At 30.5% G+C, this 22,144-nt stretch overlaps 1 protein-coding gene across 1 annotated transcript in view; it reads left to right on the top strand.

Moving 5' to 3' along the window:
• LOC108771070 (uncharacterized) overlaps nucleotides 1-19,945 on the top strand; it is a 34,807-nt gene extending 14,862 nt beyond the window's left edge. Inside the window, exons 2-8 of the mRNA XM_018522965.1 lie at nucleotides 14,632-14,817; nucleotides 15,934-16,081; nucleotides 16,342-16,618; nucleotides 17,158-17,401; nucleotides 17,674-17,811; nucleotides 18,096-18,392; nucleotides 19,552-19,945. Coding sequence (XP_018378467.1) covers nucleotides 14,632-14,817; nucleotides 15,934-16,081; nucleotides 16,342-16,618; nucleotides 17,158-17,401; nucleotides 17,674-17,811; nucleotides 18,096-18,392; nucleotides 19,552-19,940 — 1,679 coding nt within the window. The 3' untranslated portion in view covers nucleotides 19,941-19,945. The remainder of the gene's footprint in view (nucleotides 1-14,631; nucleotides 14,818-15,933; nucleotides 16,082-16,341; nucleotides 16,619-17,157; nucleotides 17,402-17,673; nucleotides 17,812-18,095; nucleotides 18,393-19,551) is intronic.
• The last annotated feature ends 2,199 nt before the right edge of the window (nucleotides 19,946-22,144 follow it).

The raw sequence follows: 22,144 nt of genomic DNA, 5'->3' as shown, positions 1-22,144 counted from the left end.
TATTTTTTTTTCTACCCTAACGATGCGTTTCTAATTATGCGCCTTTTTATTTTGTATCAAATTATTATCTTTCATTTTTTTGTTCTTGAATAAAATTGAAAACGGTATACGATAAGAGTACATCGATAAATATGTAAATTAATTAATTATTTCGCCAAATAGGGGAAGCAACTCCGATGATCTTGACCTTGACATATGCTGTCAAGGCCACGACCCTGAGTAATCTCCATCAGATTTTAGCCGTCGCTCGTCATTCATTAAAAAGTTATTAACAAAAGAAGTTTGAAAAATGTCTCTTTTCTATTATATAAAACAGAAATTTTCTGCTTTAAAGTATATTTTACAATTTTCCACGGGAAGCGACTCTCACTCCACCTCCCCTCTGTCAAGGGGCACATAACTTCCACGCGAAGCGACTCCCACCCCATCTTCCCCCTTTCCAAAGTTATATAAGAAATTATATAAGAAAATATTTTGCATTGTTAAAGCAAGGAATTTGTTTCATTGGAGCACAACTGTGTTCAAAAGTTAGGTTTCATTGATAAATTTTTTTGTTAATAACTTTTTAACGAATAATGAGCGACGACTAAAACCTAGTGGAGGTTACTCAGGGTCATAATCTTGACACACATGTCAAGGTTAAGGTCATCGGAGCTGCTTCCCCTAATTGGCATATTTACCATTATTTCTTCTGATTCATTAATAATAATTTAAAAAACAGCAATAATGATATAAAAAGAGGAATAAACAAATTTTTCATATATATATATATATATAAAATATTATTTCTTTAAAATTGTATCAAATACCTGATTGTTTGGATTTTAAGACGATTATTATATCCCTTATATATGAAATTTGTGCACAAAGAAAGCTTTCAAATTAATAATGTTCTTTTTATCTCAAATTTTTCTTTTTAAATTATAACTAACAGAATGACATATATAAAAAATATTGGTGTTAAACCCAATTAAAAATAATTAAAAACTAAATTTAAAGTAAACGACTGTATCTATTTATGTCTTTAATATGTTTATATTTAATTCTCTTAGAAGCCCTCATATTGATGCGCGTAATTCCCTCTCGCTATAGTAATCGGAAACAGCGATAGCAATTCACGAGGATCTTGGAACTCCCCCTCGAGAAGTTAAAAGCGGATTACCGTGGATTCGGCTCACTACAATCGCCATCGTACGACTTATCTGAGTTCACCTCCACTTCTCAAGAACCTTGACATTGAGACTCTCGTCGCACTCTGACCACTCGCATGAACGAATCGTCTAGGATTGCGGAAGGCTATTAATGTTACGATCTTAACGTGCTTGACGGGATTAGTTAGCGAATTGAAAGAGAATAAGAGATAAGAAAGCAGACTGCCATTTAGGAAAATTAATTTATTAATCACGAGAAACAACATTAGTAATTCGATCATCGATATTTTTTATTTTTTCATCGCCATTATCCCCATAACTTAGATCCATGAGTTAACAAGCTTTCCAAAATAATAATAATACCCTGAATACGTGCAAGCAAAAGAGTTTAATGGATTATTTTCAGCTTATGTTTGCTTATATTTGCTTCACTGTCTAAGGATGGTACTCTAATGTACAGTCATGTGACATTGTGTATTTTATTACTTTCAAATTAAATGTTTCTAATCTTTTTCGTTACGTGTTAGTATATTTATACTTTTCGTATAAATTTTATTTGTCATTATAATATATAATTTATCATTTAATGAATAATTAAATGAATAAAGTAACAACAAGAAAGCATTTTGAATATCTTTAAAAAAAATATTGTTAAAATCTTTTTTGATGCAAAATACGACTTGTCATGTGCTTGAAACATTGTATTAATATTTATTTAACAACTATTTTAAATAAATATTGAAACAAACGAAAGTGATCGGGTTTAATTTACTCTGTGTGATTGTCAAGTTTGAATGTGTTATACAAGGAAAGAACCATTTTGCTGAAGCATATAAAAATTTAGCTAGATATAGAGAAAATAACTTTATTGGACCATCAAAATAATGATGCTATAAAGTTTTGACATTCTAGAAACTGATTTAAACTATATAATTATTTTGATAGTCCTTAAAATTATTTTCAGATTTGTATCTAGCTAAATTTTTAAATGCTTCAGCAAAATCGTCCTTTCCGTGCACAAATTTTTTAACCTGCATCATAAAATTCCGAATTTGTCAGAACATAAGCTCGAGAAAAATCGATGAACCACAAAAAGGAACAATCATCTTTCAGAAACAGCAATAAAATTATGGCTCGTGTTACCACCGTCGCCCAGGACATTCGGATTTTATGCTCTAATCATCGAGGGATCTAACATGATTCGATCTCATCGAAACGACTGCAAGAGTAAAGCGTTCGAAACGCTCAAAAGAGATGCATATTGTGAAGACAACAATGTGATTAGTTATGCTATCTCTTTGAGACAAAGCGTTTAAGATGACGAAATCCTGTTGTGGCTCGCGCGGGATTTATAATGGCCCGTGATTCGACAGCTGCAATGTAGTTCCACGGTAAAAATAGGCATCATCGTCGGCGCCGTCTTAACGATACGGCCTCGAGAAGTGATCTGCAAAAACTACGTGTACGATGTTTATTGTGACGACTGACACTGATCTTTTAAATTATTTAGCGCTTTGAATGTATCCTATTGCAATGATGTTAGCAAATATTGTTGAGCATCGTTCATTGTGCGCCTCGTTCATTTTGATAGAAACGCCAAAATAGAATTGATTTATAACATTTTTCCCTCTGATATTGTATATTATATTTTCCGAAACTTTAGGAAAGAAACGGCTTATCGAAATAAGATACACAAAGTATGTGTAAAACATATAACGTAGCTCAATTAAAGTGATTGTAAAATTAATCGCTTTATCATATTTAGCAATGTACTGCTAGTTAACTAATAGCACTATCTACTATTTAAATATGATTATCTAATCATCATTCCAATAAAATACACCTCATCAGACAATGAATAAAATTTATTCGAAATAATTACAAAAGAGCAATTGCAATAATTTCCGATAATAAAATCATATAAAAAGCAAGTTTTTTTTAAAAGTAATATAATAATAATTAATTTATAGTAATAATAATAATTTATAATAATCTATTATAATTAATTTAACTTTAAAAAATAATTTACTTTTGTAATAATATCTAAAATAGAAATCTCAAATTGTGAAATAAGACAGTTAAGCAAACTTGGAATATTTGTTTCATAAGAGATTTCTCGTTAGTTTTTTAAATTTTTGTACCGAAAGTTTGTTTGAATTTTTCATTTTATTTTTTAATCTAATTTGTCAACTCTGTTATATAGAACATAATTGAATGAGAATTGAATCAATAATGTTGAGGTATAAAATCATCATTATTATCGCAGAAAAAGGTCGTTAAACTTAAATTTATGTTACATACACAGTAAAAAAATTTGTGTATTTGTGTTCGAAACGGTCCACTCACGTTCTTGTTAACAATTTGTGTTGAATTTTTGAACATATTCAAGTGTTAATTTAACATAATATGATTATGTTATTTAAAGATTTTTTTCAAGATTTGAAATTGAGATATTCAATGTTTTTAAGTGTCAAAATGATACAATTTATGAGTAAGTAAACAAGTAACATAATAATAATGTGTTTTAAAACGTAAATTCTAAGACAAATGAATAAAATCTGTGTTTTAATTTAACATATAAATGTTAATTTTCTGACAAAAGATATGCTTTCATGATTTGTTTACAAACTGTGTCGATGTGATCTTTCTTTGTATTTATTCTCTTACATAATATTTGTGTTACCTTCTAACATATTCATCTTGTGTAAAATAAACTCAAAAATTTGAGTGGACCGTTTGGGACATGCGATTTATGTTAAATTCAACACATTTCTTCCAACTGTGTAGTATAAAAAGCAAGGAACAGGACGTCGCAACGGAAGGAACGCTACTATCTTTCAGATCGACGCCTATCCAGGCGTGCAGCAAAAGGTGCTTTTGTGACCATAGAAACTTTTTCCTATATATCGCATTTATTTTATGACCCTTGTCATGACGATGAGATAGGCCTTCGGTACCGATTTATCGTTTGAATTATTGCATTTCGAAACGTTTCCTTTTTATGGTTTTTCTATCTCCTCGATCGCCATGTAGATAAAAATGTAGATAAAAATATCGAAACTGTAGATAAAAATAAAAAATCTTTATCAATATAATTTATATTATATTTTTATATTTTATATAATTAATTTAAATTTTATAAGCTGTTAGTATCAAATTATATATAAGATTATGCTATATAGTCAAATAAAGTTAATTTTTTTTTTTAATAAAGATATTTTTCTTCTTTAATAAAGATGTTTTTTTTCTCACAATTATAAACTATTCAAAATACATTTATTATCCATTAAAGAAATATTAACTTTCCGTTTATCAATGAATTATGTATCAAATATTGTGCAATGATAGAAAACCACTCTGTATTTTAAAATTAATACAATATATTTCATTATCTAAAGGTGTTTTTATATTTTAAATTTCCAAACATTCGTGACATTTTAAACATTTTAATTGCTGATTGTTTTTTATTTATTAATTTTATGAACTTCTTTTTATACATCTTTTTATACTATTTATCTTAATACTGTCCTTCACGTTCATTTATTCGCTTCAATTTTGATCTCCTATTTTCTGTTTCATCTAGAAGTCTTAATCCATAGATCACTCAGCTTACCAACCGGCTGTGATTGACACTAATTTAAATTTAAAGATCCAGGGTGGTTCTCGTCATTTATCACATCTTTGAGCAATCATTTTACATTTCATAAAATAAATTGCCGAACGATATATTTTCTCACGTAAATTATACGTCGAGATAAAGTTGTAAAAGAGCTCGACACACTTCATTAAGTGGATGGCAAATAATGCACAGGTGTATCATTTTGCCCACCCTCAAGTTATTTACCATTCACTTAATGAAGTATGTCGAGCGAGCTCTTTTATAACTTTATCTCGACATGTAATTTGCGTCAAGATAAAGTTATAAAAATTGAGAATATGTTGCTTGGCAACTTATTTTATGAAATGTAAAATGATTGCTCAAAGATAATCTTAAATGACGATATCAGAAATATTTAATGTTTTGTATTTTGTGACTATTTATTTTTTATTAAAATAACATTATTTTTAAATATGTATTAATAAAGATTAACAAAATTCTGAAAAAAAAACAATAATTAAATAGAAGGGGCGATGAGAGGAACGGATCTCAGTGTGTAAAATAAATTAATTAACAAAGTTTAGCCTCTCTACTACACATGACGAGAACGAGCCTGGATCCTTAAATTTAAATTAGTGTCACAGCCGGTTGGTAAGCCGAGTAATCTATGGACTAAGACAACAGTCAGATAAAACAGAAAACAGGAGACAAAAATTAAAACAATATGTATATTGATTAAACGTACTTCACTTGTAATCAATGTGCGATTTATGGTTAATATTACCCGGGGTTTGCTTCTATCTTGCATAATTTACAAAAGCACCGACGCATATTTTAAACCGTTCAATTACACATAATCACTAATACATAACGTGATCGTATCAGGATGATATCGTAAACTGATATTGTGTCCATAATGTACTTATTCTACCTGCTCGATTACCGTGCAGCGGATACTTTGGACGTGTGAAAACCTGTCGTCGTCGATTTTATGAATAATAAATTTTTATGATAAAATTTTTTATTTTATAATTTTATATTACACAGAAACAAATTTTTACATAGTTTGATCTGTTCTAAAATTTCCTTTTTTCTTATTATTATTTTTAAAAATTTCGTTAAAATTTTGATAAATGGCAAGTCTTTTTTTTGGTCAGAAATTTCATAAGAATCAAATACTTTAACCTTCTTTGTATGAAAATTAACTCTACTCGAGCTATTATTTGTGTATGATTTCGAAAATTTTCGTTTATATAATTAATTTGGCTGAAGAAACCAAGCCATAGCTTACAGTTATTTCCTAATTTCGGTAAATTAATTTTATGTTATTCTTCTATGTATAAGAAGTTCGTAATAATTTACTCTATTGAGAACACGTATCTCGAACATAGATAACAATAAAATTTGATCAATCGTTACCAAATAATACCGTTACAAATCAAAGTTTCATCTCGTTTTGTGATAAATCCCGTAGTGAACCCCATTGCCCACGAAAACACGTGGCGAACCCAAGGGAACAAGAGGATTGGTCTACTCGTTTCCCCTACGCAAGCTCAGTTCGCGAAGTGCGCGTCTGTTCTGATCCACCTCGATGAACCCAGTCGGTGTTTGGCAACGCGTCTCTCATCTAGCGTTCCAACGATCCCTCCAATCGGGACACGCGATACGGGGAAAACGTGTGGATAAATTATTGCTATTACGCATAAATTATTCCGAAAAATCCGACGCATCCGTGTGCAAATTCAATATATATAAATTAATATATATCGTATCTCTCTATCGATGTAAATCACGCATAAATTGAAAGAGTCTATCGCATCTGATAAAATATAATACATAAAATATATATAATTCAGTATTCAATAGAACAGGTTACAATAAAAGTAAGCGATAAAATTAAAGCAGAACTTTGTGTATAAAAGATTATCAATTAGCGAGGCGAAAAGGAAGATTGTTACTTGAAAAGAACTCAAGTAAAGTGATCGTGTCGGGTACCACACATTTTGGGAATCATTGCGTCAACGAGATTCCGCATCACGTAGCACCGTTGACCCCCTTACGTTTGAAACTGGCCGTATGGCTATATTTTTATCGTGGTAACGTTACCGGCACGCAAATTATAGTTGAGTTTCCTCAAAGTCGTGTTGGCGGGATATTCCGATTGTAATGTAAATGATTTAAGTAAGATTAAAATAGATCAATCTTTATTATTCAAATGTTTCAGAATAATGTATATTATTCAATAATTCCTTTTAATTCATTTATACGAGTTTAAAAAATCACTTTATGATCCAAAATTAAACACAAAAAAAAAAGCTTAGAATTAAAAGTCCGAGAAATATAAATGCAAAAAACATTTTTTAATGTATCTTTAAAAACGTAAACGCGCGTTCTTAAGGCGACCCTACATACGGTCAATAATACTGATCAGTAATATTGAATCAGTAATACTGATAGTACGTATCAATATTTTTAGTATTTTTACAACCTTATACAATCAGTATTATTGGCAATATATTTTACTTTAGTTTTATATACAATATCCATTGTACTGTGACATGGATCCTAATAAAGCAATACTGATGCTCGGGAATAAAAATCCAGATCACGTCAGTATTCTACGTCAATCCATCAATATATTAACCACGATCAATAACATTGTCAGTTTTATCATTTGTTAATACTGACAGTATTATTGATCGTGTAGGGTCGCCTCCCTCCTTTACATTAAATTATTTTATATTTAAATTTAAATGTTATTCTAATTAAATATTACACCATTCAATGTGTACTATCATTCATTTGTTTTAAAATATTGCAAAATTAATACAGTTGAAAAAAGTTTCTTTTATGCAAAATGAGACAGAGAACCGCTTTCTAAAATGTAGCTCCATTTTAAAATTCTTTCCATTTTAATCCAATCAAATAAGGGAAAATGTCGAAGCGATTTAATTCCGGACCGGAGCAAGTATTTCCGGAAAAAGTTTCTATCGCGCGCAACTGTTACGGCAAATTTCCTTGAATACAAGAATATTAAATGCAAGATATACGTGAGTGCATAAGTCGTTCGAAGGATTGTAAGTTATGGATCGATTACTCTCTCTCGAAATTACACAATCGCTGAATTGGCAGGACTGACCGTGCTAAAAGCACGACGTGCTCTAACCCATCTCTCGTTTTCCTTTTCATTCTCATTTTTTCCTTTCTTCCTTCTTCTTTATTTCCTTCTCGGATTCGTATCCGCCTTCCACTCACCATTCTGCAAGCCTTCTTGATTTCCTTTTTATAAACCCTGTTTGCCTAGCTTTTAGCATAATGCACTTACATGTGTACATATGATATAACCACTGAACATGCTACGAACGTCACTATAACGATGAAATGCGTTTTACGACTAGAAATGTGCATTATCTCACGGATTTCGGTTAACTTCTTTGATCCTAACTTTAATATCTCTTAATCTTTTATAACTGTCTTTTTAATATTAAATACCGCGAAATGCAACCTAGGTTTAATGATCCGTAATTTAATATCTGAAACGTCCTTTACGTCATATCATTTGCCTAAAGATTGTTTTAATTATTCCGTTTAATTACATCATGGACATAATAACAATAGATAATGGAAGTACTAAATAAAATTTAGATGATCAGAATTTAAAGTTAATTTACTACTATTATTCGTTTAAAAAAAAAATTTTAAGAAAATCGTCAAAAATCAAATATTCTATTTTAATTTTAGATTATAAGTCTAATCTAATGTTCATTTCCGTTTTTAATAAATTATAAGACAACTAAAAATGAGAATTTGCAAATGATTTAAATCAGAACTGATCAAGGACGTCAGTGATGGCCAATAAAATCGTATCATGACGAACGAGCAGCATCTGGTAAGAATGAACATTATGGTATCGAAAAAAATAATCGCGTCGCGTATATCACTGTGTTAGTGCCGAAGAAATTAGTTGTTCTCTCAATCTCTCCCGAAATGAAGAAGTCTGAACGCAACGGCAAAGTTGTCGTTCAAAATCCCGCTTACGAGGACAGCGGGGTCGCGATTTCCGGCGAGCGTTCTTTTTCCGGGGAATGCGACGGAATAGTATCCCCTCGAGCACCGAAGGGAATTGAAGAAGATGTGAATCCTGATCTTAGGTTTGACATACAAACTGTTGCAACTGGAATAATTTTCCTGCGTCAGAATAAATTGAATAAAACTTATCGCGAATTTAACTGATTCTGACACATTTGTATCGATCTGTGATTTTTTCTCATCAAAGCCCAAGTCATTTTAAATTGATTGAAGGAATTAATTTCTCCCTTAATTATTATTTGATACAAAATATTTTAAAATCAGATAATATTATTAGATAACAACTGATGCGTATATTATAAAACTATTTTTTTTTTTTAATAAAACGTCATTGAAAACTATTCATGGTAATAAAATCTGAATTATATTTCCAACGTAAATACTGTGTATGTAATATCTATCGAACGTGATTTTTTAGTCTTATGTACATATATGTCAGGTATGCCGCGCGTTGTACTATAAGACAACATTATTATCCCGAAAATGGTTGGGGCTGGGTCATCGTCGTGACGGGTGTCATGGTGCAAATTCTCGCCACGGGAATACATGGGGCTGCAGGGGCTTGGTTACTTCTCGATGGGACAAAGCGATATCGTCAGACTCTTCTTAATGTAGGTACGTGATGCAACAAATACGTATTACCAATCTTTCTTGTCCAACTTCGTTAGAGAAGATGACTGTTTTAAACTGACTTTGCAAAGCACGAACTAAAGAGAACTATATACAAAACTTATTAAATATATATATCTGCTTCTCGCAAATACAAGATAGTCAATATTTTTATAAAACTTGAAATTTACTTATTTTATAGATAAAATATGTATATACTTCTCTATTTCTTAAATTATCAATTTTTTTATATAAAGATAAAATTGATAGTTTAAAAAATATAGTAGGATAAAAGATAAATCGATCTATAAAAGTATGTGATCTTGATATTTATATATAAGACCATTGGATTATATGTCTTCTTTGAGGCAATACAATATTTCTAAATTGTATTGTTTAAGTTTGATAAAATGTAAAAGTATTTCATGTAAGCAGTAAACTCAAGTTTACCAATCATATATAAAAGATCTAGTTGTTTTATGAAAACAATAAATTAAATTTATATATAAAAAGTCCACTAAAATGATATTATTTTCGATATAACATATGGAAAATACACCTTCTATAGTTTTATCGTCGAGAAAGAAATGAAGCATAAGATCATATTCTCAATTGGTTTCCAATACTTCTAAGCACAACGCCAGCAGTATTTTCGAGTTGCCTCTTTAAGAGCACGCCTCGCAAAGAATTGCGTCATGAGCGGATTATTATCGTCCTCGTAAACGCGAATCCGTTGTGGCTGTGATTTATTTTTTATGTTTTTTGCTGTTATCTTTGAACATTAACGAGTTTCATTAATTCGGCGATGCGATATTACGTTCTAAACAAGATCTGCCATTTAGATGATGAAAAGCAACAGTAATCCAATGGACCAAACAAAAAAATAGATTTTTTGCAAGAATCTCTTTTATAAGAAGCGTTTGAAAAAAGCAAAAAATGGTTTAATTGGCTAAAATATATATTTACTAAGATAATTTTTTTGATATATCTAAAATGTTTGAGAGAAAACTTTCTGTTACTGTATTAATATATTAAAATTATACAAATATATTATCATGTTTAATATTGCATATCATAAATTTTCGTCGTTTCCTAATTTTTAATTAAGGTATTTATATAAAAGAACAATAATCAGACTAAATCATTCTAACTATAAATTACGTTTTGATAAATTTAATACTAAAATGCAATTACATTTAGAAGCCAATTAATTTGTTATATTTATTATGACTCACATTATTAGACTAAATTAAATTAAATCGTAAATCGTAAGTTATTATTATTTGCTTTACAAAATGATACTTCTTTCTTCAAAAAAATGTTATAAATTTATTGTTTCGTTTTAACAAGACATTTAACTGTGAAATCTATTTAATATTAAATCTATTTAATATTTAAAAATCTATTTAATATTTAATATTAAACTATTTGACTAATTTAGTATGCATTTTACTATTATAAATATGTGCATTAAACCACATTTTTTGTTCTATTTAATTGTTCAGAAAAATTTTACATTCTTATTCTTTTATTTTAGCAAGACGTCCAACTATAAAATTTATTTAATAAAACTGTGTGACCGATTTAGTATATTTTTAGTATTTATTTATAAATATATCTTTGTGTGTATGTTAAGTCGCGTTTTTAATCTATTCAATCACGCAAAAATTCAAAAATTTTGTAATTGTACAACTATGAGAAAAATTGAAAAAAACAAATATAACAGACAATATGTACTTGTACGTTTCAATCTTCTATCTTTTTCGCTTCTTCAAGATCTTAGCAAAAAACTTCTTAGAAATTTTACAAGCTTCTTCGTCCTTCGCAAGGATAGCCAACTAAAATCCCGACCAATCTGTAAGTCGTTGACCCTGATGGCAGTCGCTCTCGCTCTCGCCAATTTACTCTCGCTGTCGATTCACTCATTCCCATCGACAAGGACTATCTCGGGGGTGGAAAGAATACTCGTCGGTCTCACGATTCTCAATAAAGAATTCTGAACTTGATCGCGAAAAACAGCGAAAAAAGAGACAAAAAAAGTGGTAAAGTATGAAGCATTACGGGGTAAACATTTCTTTTAAATTTTTAGATTTTACGAACCAGAAATTGCTTTATCTCAGATATATTTTCTACATCCACACGATGTGTATAATTTTGTTATTAGCAAGTACACAAAAATGGAAAAGAGATGCATTAAAGATAATTATTCTCAAAAATTTTAACTGAAATATTTATCTGTAACTATAAATCGATCTATTGCGGATTGATATATTGCTTGAAAAACACATTTTTTCTCTTCAAAGAATCTCCTTTTTATCACAATATAATATATCTTACATATTTTGAATACTCTCTTAATTAATCGTACTTCATAATATTTCTCTTTGAACATTTTAGAGACTTATCTGAATTTTGATACGGTCAGTGTATATATCTACTTTTTTATCCGTTTATCATCCATGGAGATTTTTTGATGAAAAGAAATTATGTTTTCCGGGTAACATATAAAATGACAAACATTTTTGTTATTTTAGTTTCAAAAAATCAAATTATGTCGTCAAAATAAAAATTTATGCGATAATATGTTTTATTTTATTTTTAAGAAGATATCCGGAAATTAATTTATTTAAACGGTGATGTAAAGTACTGTTGTCGCGCATTTTTATATTCAGATTTTTCAAGATATCACAATTTATCACAGGTTTTATCATGTTATCAAGTAGGCATTTCAATTTGATGTAACCCCTGCATACAAATCTCTCTCCTAAATTTTCTTTTTCCCCTCGATGTCCTAAGCGATAATAACAGAAACAGCCTATGTATATCCTAAGGCGAATCTAGATATATTTACTCCCTCACTCAGAAGGGAATTCCAAGACGGTTGCAGAAATCTCTTCGGCATTCAGAACGAGAAAGAAGAAAAATCCTGCGAAAGGCACGTCTTAAACGATACTCCCACGCGTATAAGTCATCGCCGTTGGCTAGCGATATTTAATGCGCATCCGTCATCCCGTCGTAGCTACGGTGAGATTAATAACTGCTTTTTCTCGCGTGCTCGTGGTGCGGCGCCCGTTTGTCTCCGTAAGCCGAGTCGTTACTTACTTCCATAATAAAATATATTCACCGCGGTTGATGAGCGCGTGTATCGATGAGACCCGTAAAAATTAATTGAAGACTCGGTTCTCTAAAGAAAGGCCGTCTAAGCGAGTCCGTTTAAAAGCCTGATGTCGCTATTAAAACACGTTTTAACCACCATCGAGTGTTTGTTTAATACCTATGGACGGCTGTATTAATTAACATCTTAATGAGAAGAATCGCGTGCGCAGGCCAGCGAAAAAAAATTTATTTTCTTTCGCAAAAAAAGATTATGATTTTATTAATACGCTTTTCAGAAAATTATCAAAATATATATGTGCGAAGAAATATATATGTACTTCCCTAAGAATTAAGATATGTGCAATCGAAATATTTACAAACTAAAATTTAAAGCGAGTATAATTATGTAATTTAAAATATCTTTTATCCGCTTTGACTAAATATGACTTTCTTCACTTATCTATGTTAAAATATTTTTGTAGTTTAAAATATCTTTTATTTAAAAAAGATCCTCTGTACAACTTAATAATAGTTTACATAGGTTTACATAAACTATTGTTACGCGTGGACCTGCGATGCTGCTTCAAAATTCAAGCAGATGCAAGAGGCGTCCATGACTTTATCCCAGAATCAGACGTGATTTATCGATGGGATTTCACCATTGCGATAGACGTGCTAAGCATGTCGTGGTAAGAATGAGGGGAAAAAGGAAGAACGAAGTATAAGAGTAGAAGCGTCGTATTCATTAGCACGAGATGCGTTTCTCGAGAATTCTTTAGATACCGTGACTATCATAAATCATTTGAAAAGCGGAATGATAACGCATAAACTTTATTGGCTCTGACTGGTCGAGTATCTAGGGTATGGCAATAACTTATTTGAAAGATACAAGGGTATATTGCGAGTCGCATAAAAAAATATATGAAGTTGTTAGACGTTTAATCCATTTACATAGGCAGAAAATGTACCGTACGAAAATTATAGCCCACTCACTCATAGTGACAAAGGAGATGAAATGCAAATGAAATTAAAAAGAAGAGAAAAAAAATACAAACATATATACATATCAAGAGAAAAAAATTAGGTCTGAATATTTCACTCTAAAAATGGTTTCAGTTAAGTGTAAAATGCATTCCGAGGTATTTATTTTCATATTTTATTCCCAAAAATTTATGATCAAACGACATCCAAAAACAGAAAGTCAATCGATGCGGAGAACAAACTTTTCGTCATATCACTCATTGTGACTTATCCCCCGATCGTAAAGTATGGAGTTCAGTTATGGAGAAGATTCGTCGAATTCTAATGCTAGGCAATACGCAGTAACCACGTAATCTGCAAAGCAAATTCGTTTTACTATCTATGTGTCGCCCGGAAATCCGCAAAGAAAATGTATCAAACCATTTGCAAACGTCATTGCACAAATCGCGAATTAATCTCATTTCTCACCAGACGTCGTTCAACGTTCATTAAACAAACACGCAAGAACGGATGGCTTTTATCGACTTTAAATTCATAAACAAAAGAAATAAAATGAAATAAATAGTAGCATATAAACGATAAAGAAAAGTGGGAAAGAATAACATGCCAGACGAAATAAGAAATGGGCGCCAGTTAAAGTATCCTGTTATCTACAACGCGCGTAACGAAGATCAAAACCTTTTTGGAATAACCACGCATTTGATTTGACTTTTTTATTACAGGCTAAATTGCGAGCGATATACACGAAAGTTATATATCCTTCGTAACCGTCGATCAACGACACGCCGCTGGCGTTCTTGCAAAAAGTTAATAACATCTCCGTGAGGAGACTTCTTACATCGTACAGACATTTTACCGCGAAATTAATTCACATTGTATGTGGATAAATACATAGACGGTATCCATATTCCCGTAACGATAAGAATCTGGAATGTTGCATTATTAGATAGTACTGGACAAGAGAATGTACGGAACATAATTATAGTTACCACCCCATCTTTCCGTAATCATACTCTTTGAGCTGTTTTATCTGGAAGTGTCATCTATGTGTTTGTACGATTAAGTAAAATTTGTGGAATGTCCACACGATTTTCTTCCGTTTTATAGGATGGCTGGGGGCAATGTCGACGGGTGTCGCCCTGCTCGTGTCGCCGATTACAATAGCGTTTTGCCGAAAAAAAAGTACGAGAGTAACAGCAGTCTTGGGCGGTCTCGTTACCGCCCTCGGTTGCCTTTTCACTTCCTTCGCCTCGCAATTTCATCAATTGTTCTTCAGCTACGGCACCGTCGTTGGTAAGTAAAAATTGCAAACAGAAAACAAAGGACTATTTGCAGTAACATAATTATAAGCATAATTATAAACATAATTATAACATAATTATAAACTCGTAACTAGGAATTATTCTTGTAAACAACGCAAGAATATTGAGATTTTTAAAAAAATGAAACAACTGTACCAAAAGTGAAAATATTTTTTTTGTATTTCAGAGAGGAAGCGTCGTGTTAGATTCGTGATGTTGGCACGCCATATTTTCAGTTTTGATTTTTTTTGTATGAAAAATGCGGAACTTTTTTTATTTTGATAAAGAAAACTATAAAAAGTGCTACTGGCACTATTTTTTTTATATTAATAAAACAATGTGCTAATTTTACAATCTAAATTTATGTGAATCTATGAAATTAACACGATATTCTATTAATATAAAAAAATAATGACAGTTCCAATAGCACTCTCTGTTTTTATAGTTCCTTGTAAAAATAAAAAAAGAGTTCCACATTTGTTATGTTGAAAAAACCAAAATTGAAAGAGAAAAAGTAGCAGCCAGAACTCTGTTTAAAAATAATCGTAGAGCATAGAATTTTTCTAGAACTAAAATTCTAGAAAAATATTGAAATTCCGATAAATTAACGGCACGACACTTTTTTTCAAGTGTCATGATGTCTTATACATTTAAAGTCTATTAAAATTAGTACCTAATTGTTGGAATTTTGTTTTCAAATTACATATATTGCTACAACTCAAGCAATACTAACGGGTATTCAATTAACAATAAATTATATATATATATATAATGATATCATAACAAACTATGACAATATCTTGATATTTGCAAGAGAAAAATATGTCGCCACATTGTTAAATGTTTGGTTATACGATATTATTATTTAGTAAGTGCGTCATCTTTGTTTTCGCCTAAATCTATATTCGTTACTAATATTAGTCTATTAGTTCTATCCATTTCCACCCTAACTTTCCCTCTTATGCAAAACTTTGCAAGAACGATTACAAGCATCAATTTCTGAAGTGTAGAACAGTCGGCGAAAGGAAAGATATTGTTATCTCCAATCCTATGAACAAACTACGGATATTTACAACGATTTGAGTCATCGGTATATTTTTTTCCATAGGGATTGGGGTTGGAATGACACGAGACTGTAGTACGCTGATGGTAGCTCAGTATTTCAAGAGGAAGAGAGAATTGGTTGAAATTTTTATCGTCTCAGGAAGCGGCTTAGGTATAGCAGTTATGTCTGCTTTTATAAAAGGAGCAATCACGTACGTACATATTACGTAAACACAATTACAATTACATAAATTGTAATAAATATTACCAAAAACTTATTTCAATGTACTCAATTATTGTTTTACAAATACGCATCCATATAAAATTTCCTTTTATCTAAAAATATTGTGATTAATCGCAGAATATTAATTAATGTGTATTAAAATTAATACGTAAATTCTGCGATTAATCACAATACTTTTGGTCATTGAAAGAAACCAGTTAAAGTTCATACAAGAATTTTTTATTACAGTAAAATCGGATGGCGACTTGGCCTTCAAGCTGTCACGGGGGTAGTCTTTCTCACTTTTATTCTCGGCACTTTTTACCGTAGCGCTTCACTGTATCATCCTCAACGAAGAGCAATTTTACACTTGAAAAATCAAAAACGCAAGATAAAGGACAAAAACAAGGCCACCGATAAACCACCGTTTTTCGATTTTAGCACTTTAAAAAGTAAAACGGTGCGGATTCTTTTGGTGTCTACCAGTATTTCGGCATTCGGAATTAATACGCCGATATTTTATCTGGTAACTATGACGAGTGAATTTGGAAGTATAAGTGACGCCATATGTATTCTATCTACATTTTACGTTTTTTTATTTAATCAACAATTCATGCGAAACAAATTTTCTATCATTTCCATACTATTGACGCAAAGAGTATTTTAAAGTCTTCAAACATTAGTAGCAACCCAGTAAAGCAGGAAACATTTTGAAACATTTCAGTAACTTTGTAACAATGTTATAACGTTGCTACAACGTTGCTGAAATGTTTCAAAATGTTTCTTGCTTACTGGGGAAATTACATCAAAATTGAATGTGGACTTGGATCTCCTAAATATTATTTAAAAATAAAATACTGTTTTCTTCTGTAACAGTTATTTTTAACTGTCTAAAAGCAATATGTAATTATTACACGGTTACTTAAAATAAGAAAAATTCATAATTTACTGTAATTGTAGTACAAATTAATACATACACTGACTTGTTTTCTCGACCTTAATCACAAAAAACGATAAATATTAAAATTCGCTGCACATATATTGCATAAATGATTTTTTACGCAGGCACATCAAGCGGAAGAAGAAGGTCTTGGTGATACTGTCGTCCTACTACAGGCTTATCTCGGGTTAGCTTGGACTCTTGGTTGCGTAGCTTTTGGACTTCTAGTCGTTCATCGCAACGTTGAATGCAGGATAGCCCGCCAATATCTTACACAAGCAGCAGTCTTTGTGTGCGGACTTTGCATTCTCGCTCTTACTGCCGTTCAAGGAAATTATCACGGATACGTTATGTTCGCGTGGATTTACGGTAAAGTCTCATTCATTACTATTTTATTGAATAATATACATATAAAAAGATAATTTCTAGATATAGAGATAATTTCTGGATTTGGACATACTTTGTCTTTTTTTCTGAAGTAACAAAATTTATGATTTAACGTCGAAACTCCTAAAGTTACCATAGCAAAAGAGAAGTAATAGGGCTCTAGTGACAAGCAATCTGCCTTTTCTTTTCTGCCTCTCGCAATAAAAGGTTTTAAGAGCACATTACGTAATAAAAAAATACTGATTTTTCTATAGGCATCTTCTGCGGTGGCTATCATTACAGTCTGAAGATGTATACATACGAAAGAGTAAGAGCGCGAAACTTTGCTAGAACATGGGGTTTTGTTCAATGCTCTCAAGCGATACCAATTGCAATCGGAGTACCAATATCAGGTAAAAAAAGTCTAATATAGTAATATTTATTTTAATTTATATCTTAACGAGTATAATTAGTCTGAAAAATTTGTAGTGAGTAATTTATATTGTCTCATTCGATCGATACTGCCTCATTTTAATGAATAATAAAGTGTTTCACTTCTAACGAAATTTTTAAAAAATTTAAAAAAACGATTCTTTGAAATATCAGCATTCAATTCTATTCCTTAATGAGCATCCTGAAACATCAAGCAGTTTCACACTGCATCATAATGCAGAGTGAGGAAAAATATATTTTGCAGGATACATAAATGTGGGTTGTGGTGGTAAGGCTGGCTATTACTTCAGCTCAACATGTGTTCTGGTTGGCAGTTTTACACTCTTCTTCATTGATTTGCATAGAAGAAATTTGTCAAGACATAAACACACCAGAGCTAATGGTAAAAAACATATATGCTCCTCGGACAGTTGTCCTCAACGACGAAGATTGTCGTTCAGTCAAGAACCTAAAAACGAGGGAACTCACGTAGCCGCTGCTGGAGCAGCCGGAACGACGGCTGCAGCACTCATTCTAGGGGCCGATATTGCTCCAGCACAAGGTATATTTTTTCTTTTATATTCTTTTTCCAATTTTTATAATGAATAAAAAGAAAAGAAAAACTGAGAGAGAGAGAGAGAGAGAGAGAGTACATAGAAAAAAATTCTTTTTAAATATTATTTTATTGTTTATAATAATTAGAGTCCGACCGAAACTTTTTTTGCCGAAACTGAACCGAAACACTCGGCTTCATACCAATTTCAACCGATACCGAAACCAAAATTTAAAAAATAGGAATCCTATAAAGGCCATATGTATAGACATGCCTATATATCATACATTTTTTCTTCATAAGTATCATAATTTATATTGAAACAATAATTAAATTTGAGCCGAAATCGAAAACCGAAATTTCGGTTGTGTGTCAATTTTGGCCAAAGAATATAAGTACTTCTTCTTCATAAACATCACAATTTAATTATTGAAAAACGATTATTACACATATTAAAATTAATATTTATGAAGAAGAGCTATATGGTTTCAGTCGAAACTGATACGTAATGAGTGTTCGTTTTTAACTTCGGTAAAAGTTTTGATCGGACTCTAATAATAATGTGTTTTATCTTATTTGTAATAACATATTTTACTCCTCAGTCTTATCAATACAACATTGCGATGATATTATTACAATATTTGTAATATTACTGCAGTATTCCAGGAACACTGCAATTATAGACATAGTATATCTAGATCAAACGTCTAGTTATTTGAGGAGTTAAGCTCACATAGAAAACAACTCACTCAATTTTGTGGTTGTGCATTCTCTCTCATTCACAAAGATACAATATTCGTGATGAATATGCTATATATATTATCATATTGGAATAATCATGCTGTATGAGTATATAATCTCAAACTCTAATCGTTACGCTATTACTTTTGATTCTACTTTTTGTACTATTTCTTGAAGTATTTATCATTGATTCTTATATCAATAATAATTCAAGTAAAAAAAATAACTTCACTAAATCTTTGATTCTTTCTTATTATTCATATACCTACTTATACAATACATTCAATCTTTCAAATAGCTAAATTGATATTTTTATTTTCGTTTGTACACACAAATGAGACATATTGTAAAATGCAAAATAAAATTTTGCGTAGTAGTGATATTATAAATGCACAGAATACTAAATATAGTTGTTTTACTATCCTAGGTGAAGGGATAGACGCTTTAGGAATAGATAAACCGGAACTCACGTGTATCTCGGAGGAAGGTATCGCTGACATGGATTTACCTGATAATTTACTGGAGGATTTCGATTACATAGGCGATTGTTTAACTTCGTGCAACAAGGTCGAGAACTACCTTATGCTCTCGGAATTCGAGAACAATCTGATTGCTGAAATGCCAATTATTATGGATCGTTGTGGACGCAGATGGTCCCTGGGCCGATCCAAGACAAATCAATCCAATTGTGGTCAGATTAGTGGCGTTCCATCAACAACTAATGAGCAAGATGTCAAATCGAAATGGCGTTTCATGAATGTACCACCTAATACTAACACCAGAACGATTACTGTTATTGACGAAGCTAGTACATAATTCCGAGCACGGATAATGAAACATTAATCCTACCCTTATGAAAAAATGCTACTGAATTCGCAAAAAAAAAAACGATTGAAAATAATTAAAAAACTATTCAAATACAATATTCAGTACTATTCGTTCCAATTTCTCACTTATCCCATAGTTTTATCAGTAACATGACAGTAAATAAGAGAGATTAGAAAAATAACTATATATGTGTGAATGAAGAATGTAAAGATATAATACGCAAAACACACGAAACTTGTAGCATATTTTCAATATAATTTTTTTAAATACAATATAAAATTAAAATTCAATACGATCATATAATAAAAAAATGTGCATTACACAGAAAATTTAAAAACTTAAAAATATTTTAACTTATATAAAACATTACAATTCTAAACAATGTGGAACAAAAATGTACCTTGTTGAATGCACTACCAGGAACAATTAAAGAAAATCCATTCTCATTTATTAAATTTTTATAAATGTCGGACGTTTAAAAGACAGCTAGACATTTTCTGACATTCAAAAAAAATGAAGACTAAAAATATTTTATATCAAATTTATTAAATCAGAATTTTTAACCGCTGTTTGTTATTAGAACGTACACATCTTCTATTGAACTTTCAAAATAATAAAAAAGAAATATTATGAAAAGATAAAAAAGGATCAGTGGAATATGAAATACTGACTGAGTTATTCCGGCCATATATATAATATATTAATATTTAATTGTAAATTATTAAAGTGTCCTCAATTGTTCATCCGTCATTTATTTAAATATACATAGAAGTTATATTAGTTATAAAGAACAGACAATGATATGCTAATTTGTGTAACTTAATACAGTGAGAACGTAATCCGATAACACGGGTCATTTGATTCGCAATGTAATTAAGGACAATAACATCAGCTTTCGACAAAAAAAACCACGGAAACCGTCCAACAAAAAAACAACCTTTGATTCGCGTCAATGTATCTTTTTAAATTTCCTATTAATTGTCCGAAATAAAAAATAATCTGTCATGAATGAAATAGTACATGAATGAAATAGTAAGCTCTTTGTATGAATATAGCGATTTACAATGATTGTTATCGATTGATAAGGCAGATGAAAATACAATCGTAGTGGGCATAATATTGTCCTCCTAAATCAATTTGAATAATTAATTTGATTATTTGATATTCTCTTCAGTTTGTTGACTTTTTGTCTAATTTTTTACGTATTTATCTGTATTTATATTTCTATAAAAATTGATTCTATCTAATTTAATTTCCCGATTTATTAAGTAAAATTCAATAAAATAATATAAAGAATATATTTTATCAGATATTTTATATGAGAACATTTGATCTTAATCGTTGTGTGTTTATAAACGATCGAAATATGTATCTTTGACTACGATTGTACAGCTAAATAAGCGCAAACTGTGCAAATGTATGAAAAGATTGTATGTAGACACGTTAGTTTAAGTTTTGGGAACTAGTCCGATCGCATTTGAAATATAATGCGTCGTGAAAATATAAAAATACAAAGTGCATATATACGTAAATATTATTATTCACGGCGTTCTCTTTTTTGGAATTTGATTCACATAATAAAATGAACGATGGATTCTAGATATAATAACGCGCATCTATTAAATTATTTATCAAACTATTTATACTAGTATGTAAATACTCGATACTCATGCCATGTATATACACTGAATTTTAAGTGTATCTATATTTTAAATTAAATGATTAAATGCCGATGATTAAATATATAATAATCATCGGCACAGATTAGTATGATGTCTATAAAAATCGTGTCTTTTATTGATTGATATGCAAAAAAGCAAAATTATGTTTTTATTGAAATAAAATATAACTTCATCGAATAAATATTGTTTATATTAATTAAACAATAAGAATAAGACAAAATATAAATTTCGTAAATATTCACGAATATTAATAATTTAATTAATGAAAACGAATATTTAAGCAATAAAATAATAAATATTTAAGATACGCTTATTTATGAATATACTTGTTTTTAGAATTATTTACAAAAAGAATGGTTTTGCTAAAGTATCTAAAAATTTAATCAAATACAGATTTGAAAAAATAACTTTTTTAGACTATCAAAATAATTATGTGGAACTTAAAGAGTGTGGGAAATGTATATAGCGCACATACACACACACATACAGTGATGGGAGAAAGTTCGGCAA

This window comes from Trachymyrmex cornetzi, unplaced genomic scaffold (genome assembly GCF_001594075.2).
Source record: "Trachymyrmex cornetzi isolate Tcor2-1 unplaced genomic scaffold, Tcor1.1 scaffold1388, whole genome shotgun sequence".
NCBI classification, from domain to species: Eukaryota; Metazoa; Arthropoda; class Insecta; order Hymenoptera; family Formicidae; genus Trachymyrmex; species Trachymyrmex cornetzi.
Note: the sequence above shows the minus strand (reverse complement) of the source record. Positions and strands in the feature narration are given on the sequence as shown.